The 11,966-nt window shown below is 42.4% G+C and overlaps 1 protein-coding gene across 1 annotated transcript in view; it reads right to left on the reverse strand.

Annotated features, from left to right (window-relative positions):
* loxhd1a (lipoxygenase homology PLAT domains 1a) overlaps window positions 1-11,666 on the reverse strand; it is a 35,002-nt gene extending 23,336 nt beyond the window's left edge. Inside the window, exons 1-8 of the mRNA XM_085792954.1 lie at window positions 11,582-11,666; window positions 9,303-10,456; window positions 5,957-6,071; window positions 4,058-4,138; window positions 2,601-2,785; window positions 1,187-1,285; window positions 663-811; window positions 451-574 (exon numbers count right to left, since the gene is read on the reverse strand). Of these exons, the coding sequence (XP_085649080.1) occupies window positions 451-574; window positions 663-811; window positions 1,187-1,285; window positions 2,601-2,785; window positions 4,058-4,138; window positions 5,957-6,071; window positions 9,303-10,056 (1,507 nt within the window). The 5' untranslated portion in view covers window positions 10,057-10,456; window positions 11,582-11,666. The remainder of the gene's footprint in view (window positions 1-450; window positions 575-662; window positions 812-1,186; window positions 1,286-2,600; window positions 2,786-4,057; window positions 4,139-5,956; window positions 6,072-9,302; window positions 10,457-11,581) is intronic.
* Between the last annotated feature and the right edge of the window lie 300 nt (window positions 11,667-11,966).

Genomic DNA, 11,966 nt, shown 5'->3' on the forward strand with positions numbered 1-11,966 from the left:
ACATAATAACAGATTGTTACAAGACAGAGTTGTCTTCGTGGTAAATACAGAGACTGCTTGCTGAAAAACGGTCCCTGAATGCAACGCGCATCAGCGGTTTTGCATGAATTTACCTCTAAAACAACTCTGTCTCATAACGGTCTGTTATTATCTCATAACGTGGTGAATGTGCAGGTCAAAACTTGTCCACCAGAGCGTTTTGGAGTTTTTGGATTGTGTATTTGATGAGTTTAATGAGGGAAACCAAGAAATCCCATTAGCCTCCGTAGCGTAGCTCTGAGCAGCTCGCCGCTCCGCTCCGCCGTTCTAAAAATATCTTGCACCGTCAATTAAAGGTAACAAACCTACTGCTATGACTATAGTGAGGCCAATTTGCCAAAATGTTGAACTATCCCTTTAATGGCGATAAATACTGTATATCTTAGATAGACTGAGAAATGTTGTTCTCACCCATCGGCTGCACTGATCCAACCAACACATCCCTCTGTATCTTGCCATCACATTCATTTATAGCAAACCAGCGAACCACCGGGAACTCATACACTTCTTTATTCCCCATGTCATCGATTACCACCTGTAGAGACACAGGATGCTCTATGATGATGATCTTTTATGTACAGTATGTGTGCATGTCTGTGAGGATTACATAGGTTGGTACATGCCTTATCCAGAAACCATCCAGCTGAGGAACCTCTGTTGTTGTGACCGATGGTGATTTTCCTCAGCCTCCCCAGGTTCGGAGCCTCGATCGTAAACTTGTCCTCGGAGCCTCGTTCAAAGTTGTCTTTGTCACTGTCCAGTCGTCTCTCTCCTTTCATGATAAACAAAGGTTTAAGAAAACAAAATGTTTCTCTGTTTATTTATAAATCCAATATAGAGCTACCAAATAATGCTGTAACAGAATTAGATACGACAGACAGACAGACAGACAGACAGACAGACAGACAGACAGACAGACAGACAGACAGACAGACAGACAGACAGACAGACAGACAGACAGACAGACAGACAGACAGACAGACAGACAGATAGACAGATAGATAGATAGATAGATAGATAGATAGATAGATAGATAGATAGATAGATAGATAGATAGATAGATAGATAGATAGATAGATAGACTTTATTGATCCCAAGCATGGAAATTACAGTAATTATTCTCCACAATTTAAGAGAAATAATGTACCTGTGTCACCGTTCTCTCCAAAGATATTTAAGAAGACATCAGCGTCAGTGCCGCTTCCCTTCATATCAGAAGTGAACACGCTCACTATGTATTTATTTGCTGAAACACATAGGATACAAAACAGGAATTCAAGATTAGAGTTTATTATATATAAACAATACTGATTGTCAGTTTATACCGTGAATAATCTTTTGTCTAAACAAGTTATGCAATTAGGCAGGTCCCTTGCTAATCCTTGCTGAGATGGTTTCCAGGTTAAATATTCATAACAGCCTCTGTGTGTGTGTGTTGTGGTTGTTAGAGCCACATTGCTCCGACCACTCCCTAGCAGCAGCAGCAGCAGCAGCACAGTGTCTGTCCTCTGGTCTTTATCTGAGCCTGGGCTCGGCGACGCTCTGCTTGATTGACTGCAGCCACTGAGACGTTAGATCACATTGCAGCAGAGGACACATGGGCTGGTTTACCTGAGGATTACACTCTGAAGGAATTCCATTACAGCCTGAAACAGTAGGAAGATCTGTGGCTCCTCAGAGGCACCTGTGTATACACCTGGCCAGACACATGGCACTGATACTGCCAAAGTTAAAAAAAAAAAAAAAAAGTTTTTCTGTTCATCTCTTATAGCTGCTATATTTCAAAATATCTCTTTCTACTTGCCTTAAAACCCTCCTGTTGTCCTTCTGGGTCAAATTGAAACAATCTGTTCCCTTCCTCAATCCTTCCTTCCTTCCTTCCTTCCTTCCCTTCGTCCTTACTTCTCTTCTTTCTTCTTTTGATCCAATTGACCTGATCTGTTTCCTCCCTCCATCTTTCTTTCCTTCCTTCTTTCCACAATCCTTTTTCCCCTTCCTTCCTTCCCTTTGTCTTTCTCTTCCTTCCTCATTTGATCTAATTGACCTGATCTGTTTCCTCCCTCCATCTTTCTTTCCTTCCTTCTTTCCACAATTATTTTCCCCTTCCTTTTTTCCTTCCTTGAACGAATCTGTTCCCTCCCTCCGTCTTTATTTTCTTATTTTTTCCCTTCCTTCCTTCCGTCCCTTCTTACTTCTTCCTTCCTTTTTGACCCGATTGACCCAATCTGTTCCCTCTCTCCTTCTACCTTCCCCTCCTTTTCCCTTCCTTCTTTCCTCCCATCTTTCCCTTTGTCCTTCCTGCCTTCCTTCCTTCTTTCCGTTCGTCCTTCCTTCCTAGGGTTAAACTTATTATCAGACAATGTATTGTATTCGTGTTCAAACTGAGCAGCTCTAACACTCAGCAAGGTCAAAGTCCATGTGTGTTGTGTTTAAGAGATCTACAAAAATCAGTTCTGGTGATTGGTTGAGGCATTTTGAATTTAATCGATTGTTATTTTCCCTAAATAACCTCTCTGAACCTTTGTGTCTTTGTTTCGTGTGCTTGTCCCAGGGTGACCTACATTTCGGGACATCCATGGGGTTCTTGCTGCCCAGCAGGTCCCTGACAAACAGCTTGTCACCCTCCTCTCGACTCAGCCAGTTGTTGCAGGCGAAATAGTAGCGCAGATGGGGCCGGTTCATGTCGGTCACCACCACCCGGTCCAAGAACCAGCTGGCGTTCATCCCCGTGTTGTCATGCTCGATCCTGAAGAAAATCAAGAAGAGTCGTAGTGTGACATGAACTCACCCTGCAGGTAGAAACACGTCAAATGCACCAGTTCCTTTGTGTGTGTTTAGAGTTTGTATTTTATGCAATGGTTAATACCAAATAACAAAACTTGCCTTCAACTATCGGAAATATCACGGGGACTGAATAGGATTTGGGTAAAATAGCACAAACAACAACACATTTAGCACCTCAGGAAACTGATTCATGTTGATGTTAAAGCCAGAGGCCAAAAAATCTAGAGTCAGACTTGCTGCTGTTTGTTTTTTTTAACATCACTCAGGTCAAAAGCAGCAGAAATCCTACATGAACATGCCAGGAGAATAAAACAACACTTCCGTTTGTTCTTCAGTTTTTAAATTTTTTTACATGACCTGCTGCCTCATTTCACTGCTCATGTCTGGTGTTGTTCTGTGACGTAACTCAGCCTCCTCTGGAGTAAGACATTAACTCCCAACAACAGATGGAGCTTAACCTCGTGTCACTGGATGAAATGCTTTGATGGCCAGTGGCGCTGTGTGATCCTCTCTGTAAGCTGCTGTCATCCTGTATGAGGTACACTTAACTATGAAGCCTTAACTGTGATGTTGTCAGTGACCTGTAGCTGTGTCCCGGGGGAATCTTCTGCAGCCATGCAAACAACAAATGATATAACAGTATGCACATACAACTCTGAAGGTAAAAATTAAGAGACCACTTCAAAATGCTCAGTTCCTCTGGTTTTACTATTCATAGCTATGTGTTTGAGTAAAATGAACACTTTTGTTTCATTCTATAACCTACTGACAAAATTACTCCCAAATTGGAAATAAAAATGTTGTCATTTAGAGCGTTTATTTGAAGAAAATGGCAACAGGTCAAAATAACAAAACAATTCTGGTGTTTTCAGACCTTGTATAATGCAAAGAAAACAAGTTCCTATTCATTTTAAAACAACACAACACTACTTTTTGAACTTAGGAAGAGTTTAGAAATCAAAATTGGTGGAATAATCCCAATTTTTAATCGCAGGAGTGTTTTTTTTATTTATTTATAATCTTTCTTCTTCATTAAATATGATTTGGTTCAGGTGATCAGCTAAGTAGAGTGAGGTGTGCTTGTGTTGGAGTTCAATAGACACTGGAATCGATGGCTGCCATACATGTAGAGAAGCTAATTTATTAAGAACATTTTGGAGTGGTCTCTTTATTTTTTCCAGAGCTGTATATAATGCAAGTTATTACAGATCACAACCAGCACAGTGGACTTTACCTCAGCTTCTTCAGAGGTCCCACATAGTGTGTTTTGATGCGGAAAACATCTGTCTTATTCTTCTCAAATGCTGTTCTGCTTCTAAATTGAGGAAACATGGAAAATATCAGAATTTGGGAGAAGCTGATTGGTTAGAGAGAAAGAGAAAGAGAGAAAGGGAGGGGGGTGTCTGTGTTAGCATGAGAAAGATATATATATATATTATTTAATTGGGAGAGATTAGTGGGTAAAGAGATACTGCACTGAACTCCGTATCAGTAAATTACATCTCCTGACTGATCCAGCTTAAGGTGGTCTCATGACAGTGGTATAATCTGAACCCTCCTCAGGCTTGGCCACTTCAATGCTGCTGCTGCTGCTGCTGCTGCTGCTGCTGCCTCCTCTACTCCACCACCTCGCCGTACGTCGTCTACCCCTCGCAGAGATGAACCGGGGCTGCGCACGAGGCAGACCCCCTCTGCCAGCCGCAGCGAATCAGACACCCTCTTTTCCATTAACAGAGAAAACCTGCCATTGTCTCTGACCCACATCTCCATCTGTTCTCCTCCCCCTGCAATATTCAGCCCATGCAACAATGCCAAGTCGCACATAATTAAAGTGCACGGTGTCATATACTGTAAAAAAAAAAACACCGCCAAGAATGAAATACGCTCCAGCACACATGAATGCATGCCCTCATTATCTGTCCCCATGTAAAATCACCTGTAGGAGAATGATGGTGAGACATTAGTTATTAAAAAAAAAAAAATCAAACCCAGTGCAAACTTTGGAATTCATGCAATTTCACTGACTATTAATAATCACAGTAAATTTCCAAAGAATTGCATTTTTAATCTGCCTCAATTGTTCAATCGGGCAAATAATGTTTAGAGACATACATAGCAACCCTCCCTTACCTGTATCATGTCGTCAAGTTTTAAACGATCATTACACAATACAGGCAGGACCTAATATATACTGGAGTAAGGCGAAACTCCTAACTATACAATATGTTTATATCATATGACAAAAGTGACCTAATTACCATCCATGTATGGTGTTTCCCCTGCTGAGCCGGACCGTGACACAGCATGGAGATACTGCATACATGGCATGCTGGTGCTGTCTGCAGTGGATGAATGAGACCACCACAAGGTGTGGGTGACATGGTCTCGTGTGCATTACAATAAGTTGGTCTATCCTATACGCTGCACAGGTAACCCTATCTGTGAATCAATGTGTGCAGAGATAAAGGGAGCCCAGTGCTGATAAGATCCCCTGAGAGTCATCTGATCATCCTAAGAAATGACATCGTGGTCTTCTTTCATTTGCCTCTGAATGGAAAAGAAGACCGGCCATGCCACATAGTTCCTCCTTACTCCACGTATTCTGTGTCCGACATCGTAATACGACTGTATGGAGGAGAAATTCCTGCACCACAACTGAACCTCGGAGGATTTTTCACATTTCAGATTGATAAGGGTTTTGACTAAGAGGGTCAAAGGACAATTTAATTTAGTTTTCATCCTTGGCCGTGCAGGCACCAGGTTAATGTTGCACAGGAACTCTCTCTCTCTCATACAGTGCTATATGCACAATACAAGCAAACACAAGGACAGAATCATATCCATCCTTTAGCAGACTCATTAGAAAATACCTCTTTTCTGTGCTGAAGGATCAGAGAGGAATAGAAAAGATTCAAAGTTAACAGCTGACATTGAAAAGGCGTCACATTAGTTAATCTTACTAATTATGACAACAGAATGAACAACAACTGACTCAAAGGTGCTGTGTTATACATGCAGTCTGATATGACAAGTGCAAACAAATCAGGGCCATTCAGATCTGATTCATAGTCTTAAAGACAAAGTATGTATTACTTATATTTCAGTGACATCAACATTAATCCCTTTAACTCACTTGCTCGCCAGGTGAATCTTGGGCGTGACACCAAAATCTCCAAAAAGAGTAACAAACACATTAGCATCAGTCCCCGCTCCTTTTATATCACCAGTCACAGTGACCACTTCGTACACTGAAAGAGAAAGAGAAAGCAAAATGGAGATTACAAAGACACAGGGAGATTAAAATGTGCATGGTGTTTCCCATTTTGTTAAAGCATCGTCTGAAATGTTGAGAGTGTGTGTGTGTGTGTGTTGGGAATGAATTCTTCTGATGTCTGGAACAGACTACTTTGATGAGTGAAAACTTGAACAAAAGGACAAACCCCAAAGTCACATCCTCGCACAGTGTCCAATAATCTATAAACATTTGGGAGCATTGTGTTTCCTTCCATGCGCGGTTGCCAGGGAATTCAATGCGGCGAATCTGCAGTGAATCCATGTCTGGTGTGATAACACCAGCCAAGCCTCTCTCACATTTCACAAATGTGTCTCTCTGGGCCACTGGGCTGATGGGAAGGTAAACAACTCAGCAGTCTGTAAAACCTCCCTCAGTTTGTGTCATTTAAAGTGTTTCTATCTGACCACACAGCCATTAGGGATGGTGATGAGCAGTCCTACACTTTGGTCAAGACTAAGATATCTTATTTAATAGATGAATAGATGAATTTGGTCAAAGCATTTACATCAAGAATGAACACAAATGACTTTAGTGATCCCTTGATATTTACTTTGTAGCACAATAAATGTGACTTTGTTAGTTCCCAGTGAAATATCTCAACAACTATGGAGGTAATCAAGTGCCATGTATGTGGTGTAAGTATGATTTATAATTAATGAAGTGATTCTTTCATTTTTCATAGGTCGCCACAATCAGGGGAAACATTCACTTTGGCCAATACTTTACTTTTGACTGATTATTCCCATCAGCTTCAGGTGTACTTTGTACTAAACCACCACAGTAAACATGAACATGCAGCTAACATTGTCATTATCAGCATGTTAGCAAGCTTGTGTTGCCATTAAGCTCAAACCCAATGAATGAATGAAAGATTTTATATATTGATAGATATGTTTTTCGTAACATTCAAATTGGTTCATGGTGAAAACCAAGATCAACCCTAATCCTCTACTTTTTATCAGTCTTTTTTTTTTTTAACTCAGCTTATGTCACTATGAATCCACTGAGTTCATAGTGACTCATCAAATTATTTGTAACTCCAAACATAATTTTGAAAGTCACACCTGTGCAGCAGTCGTTGTTTGAGTAATAACATTAAATGTTCATGAGGGATAAGTCGGTGCATAGCCTAGCTGTTGCCTGTGACTCAATACCTCGGCGTATACAGTGGTAATTCTATAGTCCTACTGCATTACAACATGTGTACGTAAACTCCTGTCCTGCTGCGGTTATGTAATTGTCATCATTATGTGGACTTAAAGGTATGTGACTTGAGCTCAAATTTCTCCTGGCAAGCTCAACTGGAGAGAAACAAAGGTGTGGTCCGGTCTGTGGACTGCTGCAATGGTTAAGGCTCCCTCTCTGTGGGATATCTAGTGTTCAAGTGGAGCAGGCGAGAGTTAAGTTAAGGTTGTTGAGGTTATGCAACAAAGGGATAACTGTTCAAATTTGAGTGGACAAATGGGTAAGAGGGCAGGAGATATAGGACAACCAGATAACCTAAAGACATCTAGGAGAAGGAGAAGAGAAAAGTCAGAGGCCTGATAAAGTGCAACTTGACCATAGTGGATAAGGCAGGGTCATGGATACCTAATTAACAGTGAGCGGGGCCATTAAACCCAGACTGAAGAGAAAGAGAGACACCTGATAAAATCAGATAGACACTGGCCTGGTAAAACTGAGCCTCGCTAAACTCTTAGCGTGTCAGAGACCTAAGTGAGTTACAAAGACTGTTAGACTTTAAATTGCACAATGATCACAAGCTAAAAACTGCATTAGCAGCAGTCAGTTACTTCATGGTACCCATTATTCAGCTATTAAAATGCCAGACAGTGCACTGACACGCCGACACGCCACCTTTTCTGCTCTCACTTTGACAACCTGAAAGGAAAATGAGATGAAAACCTTTTAGGTCCAGACTTTTTCTTATGTATTTATGCGCAGTGTTCTCATTCAAAAGACCTTTCAGTGCAGCTGAGTGCTCCACTCTGCAAATGGTACTAATTTGTTTTGCTAAATATGTTTTGCTAAATATGTTTTGCTTTAAGAGAGTTTTTAATGCCAGAGACCAGTTTCCATTCAAAGTCCTACGTCTGATTGGACTATGTAACAAAATCACAAGCAGATTTTATATTTTGGAAAACATTTAAAATCCAGTAAGAACATTTAGGGCCAGAGAATAATCAAAAGTCCACGTGCTGAATTTTTCTGGGGCTTTCCACTCCAAACAACATTTGAATGCATGTCTAGAAGAGCAGTAGCAATATTGGTAGAACATTGGAGTGAATGCTTGCATGTCTTTTCTGATTATTGACAAGTTTCCCTATGTTCAGGTTGTTTCATGTAAACAATAACCAGAGGACACTAAGAGGAAGGGTTCGTAAGGAAACAGTGTTTAAAGCAGAAGTAAGCGGAATGTTTGTGTCAATATAAGTCTTAAATAGTTATATCTTCCGACGGGAATCACTTAGAGTGTTTGGTCCGAAACACGGGTCTGTCAGTCACTCTGCTCTGCTGTAAGCCGAGGAGAAAACTTTCCTTGTATCCTACAACCTTAATCCAATGAGGAGAGAGAACGGCATAAAGGGGCGGTCCTCTCTGTGTGTGCAGCCAAGGGATGCGCGTGAATGTGGTGACGTAGGGACGAGGGCGGGGACTGCTAACTCCATCGGCTGACAGGAAGTTAGCCAACACGACCGGATCGCTTACTTCTGCTTTAAGGCTACAATCTGAGATAAACATGAGAATTGCAGCATATTTGCATCCTTCCTCCTTCCTTCCACTCAACAAAACAAAACAAAAAAAAAACATACAGCCCCCATGCAGCTAGGGTATTGTTGTCCACATTTTCTGAATCCCTGCTCTTGCTTTAAGAAAAGCCCTCTGGCTCCCTGCCCTGCCTCTGGCCCTGGTGTTGCTCCCAGCCCCTGTGTCTGGGATGGCAGCCAGCACCTGTCTGCCCCCGAGCCTCTGTTTGCCTCCATTCATGTGGAACATAACTGAGCTTTCACCCAGGAACAATCACAGAGGGAGTTCCCCGGAGTGGCCCTGTGCAGAGCAGAGGGCAACTACAGGAAATCTGCAGTAGAGGTTTGACCAATTAGCTCAGCCCAGCGGGTTTATGCCAGACAACCAAATACTTATCTTAAAGAGATGCATTGTGGTCTCTCTGTCAGACCCTTACCTTTCTTTTTGTAGTATTCATCCTCGTATCCGTCTGATGAGTCCGTGTGGTAGTTCAGCAGCTCGCTCTGATAAAGTGCACCAAAGTCCACCTGTTTATTTTTGGATTTCTTCCCCTTTTTCTTTTTGTCCTCATCGCTGTCCCCAGATCCCTTCTTTGCCTTCTTCTTTTTCTTTTTCTTCGAGTCCTCCTCTTCCTCTTCTTCCTGCTCCTCGATCAAGGGCTCCTCGTCGTCATCGTCGTGAGATTTCTTCTTCTTCTTGCCATCTTTAGATTTTTTCTCCTTGGAGCCCATCGCCTCCTCTCCTCCCTCCGGGTTTTCGGCCGAGGATTTCTTCTTCTTTTTCTTCTTCTCCTCCTTCACTCCCTCAGTCACTTCCCCCTTAAGCTTCTCTGATTTCTCCTTTTTGGAACTGGTGGTGGTGGGGTCGTTGTTGTTCTGCTCATCCTCTTCAGCTTCATTTTCAATCACAGCTCCAGCCTCAGAATCATCCTCTGGTTGTTTCTTTTTCTTCTCCTTCCTCTTCTCTTTTACTTTTTCACCCTCTTTTTTCTTCCCCTCTTTCTCTGTGGCCTCCTGACTCTCGGAGCTCACGGCGCTCTTGTGTTTCTTCTGACGCTTCTCTCCTTTTGTGGTGTCCCCACAGGTCACACCGTTGCTCCTCTCCTTTAACTTTGGCTCTGTTTCCTCCAATTCGTCATCAACCTCTTCGGTTTCCTCCGAAGCTGTGGATTTTTTCTGTTTCGACGGCATCTTTTATTCATTTACTTCCCTGGCCTTTAGTTTCGTAAGTGCTGCCTTGAGTTTCTAATGGTGTAAGACAATTCATTTGACCCTTGGCTGCGAGGTGCTTCTAGGATCCAGAGGTGCACGGCGGCCTGGGTGTGTTCGGCTGAAGGGTATACCGACTCTGGACATGCGGATGGAGTGACGGCTGCCTGGATGTCACCTACCTGGGCAGTAGCTATATGTCCATACAACCAACACACACTACTCATGAAAAATTACTGTCACCTCAGCACTCACGTGACCCATGGGAGAAAGCCCTGTGAAAAAGGAGCCTTGCACAGAGAACTTATCCTCTCTGCCACGGCACTCTCCATTATTCATGGTGTCGGGATCGCTTTACGGGCCGGGGGCGTCTCGCTTTTACCTGCAGTCGCACGAACACAGACAGACAGACACGCATTTATAAACACACATACAAACTCTCCCTTACAACTACTCCCTTTTCTGATATAACCAAGTCTGGCAATCAGTATGAATCACGATTACAAGTCCTGAGAAAGAGAAAATCATGACTGACAGCAAACTGTGGCTCAACTAAGATTTAGGGATGAGTTGATATCAGCTATGATTTATTTTCTTTGAGGCAGTTTTCCGCCAATGTAAATTAATGTAAAAGTTTTGGGGAGATACAGCTTTCTTTCCAAGAGTAAGTAAAGAGAATTAATACCACTTTTATCTTTGCACAATGAATACACAGACAGCTCCGCTTGAGCATGAGTTTACTTAATAAACTTATGATAAATAAAGAAAAACTGAATATTTGTATTACATCTTTCTTTAGCAAGTAAGAAAACTGCTCTGTGCAAATATTTGTTGCAGATCCGTCATACATCTGCACCTGACTACGAGCCAAATAATCCCATTAGTCTTATTACTACCACCTGCCACCTGATAATGTAGGCATCAAGGGGAAGGGCAGAGCCTGGTCATATTGATCTTTCAACATCAGGTTACCCATAACAGTGGAGTCAAACTTCATTTGACACAGTGAACCCTCGACAATAAGATCACTTTCACATTTATTGCGTTATCTTACAATATTTTTCAGTGTGGTCTAATATTTTGTGTTTTTGTGTGTAATTTCTGTCGACAACTAGAGGAATTCTTCATAACTACAAAAACATTGCCAACGTGTCTGGCAGTAGCCTATCTGCTGCAGTCACACATAACTTACACACATGAATGCAGACACTAGTGGCAGCAGGCGAAGGATAATTCCCATTCACTTCCAGTTTATGTGAACAAAGGGGCGAAATACAACATTACTTACATGGCTTCGTGTGACGGAAGCAAATCAACAAAAGAGTCGGAAGAAGAAGAGGCTAAAGAAGTACCAAGGCGTCCAAGCAAGAAGAGTCTCAGAAGAGAGTCAGAAGAAAAGAGTCAAAAGAAAAAGAAGAATTAGAAAAAGACGAGGCGAAAGTACCAAGGCGTCAGGTAACCTGCATCATAATATACACAGCCAGACCGCCCTCCCTTCTTATCTTACCGGCTAGCGAATTAACTCTGTCGGCTCGATGTAGCATTAGCTTGATTTAGCTCCGGTGTTCAGCCTGGTTTCCATGAGAACGTTCACACAGCAGTTCCAATATAGAACGTTCACACACACAGCAGTTCCAATATAGAACGTTCACACAGCAGTTCCTCGTGCTACGTTGAGAAGCTCTCTACAGCCTAGGGAGTGAAAGTTTGCTAGCAGCATGGGTTAACAAACATGTAGGCCCTGGCACAGACACCTTGATCCCCTCCACCACCACCTGTGTTCCTGTGTTGGTGGCCTCAATGCCAACGGCGGTGCTGTAGGTGCGTCCACTGGCTTTCCTGGGCCTCCACGGCCCGAGCTCGCGCGGCAAACTTCGCAGTTGTTAACGATA

Source organism: Trachurus japonicus, chromosome 12, assembly GCF_045865225.1.
Source record: "Trachurus japonicus isolate A0001 chromosome 12, Traja_1.0".
Lineage (NCBI taxonomy): Eukaryota > Metazoa > Chordata > Actinopteri > Carangiformes > Carangidae > Trachurus > Trachurus japonicus.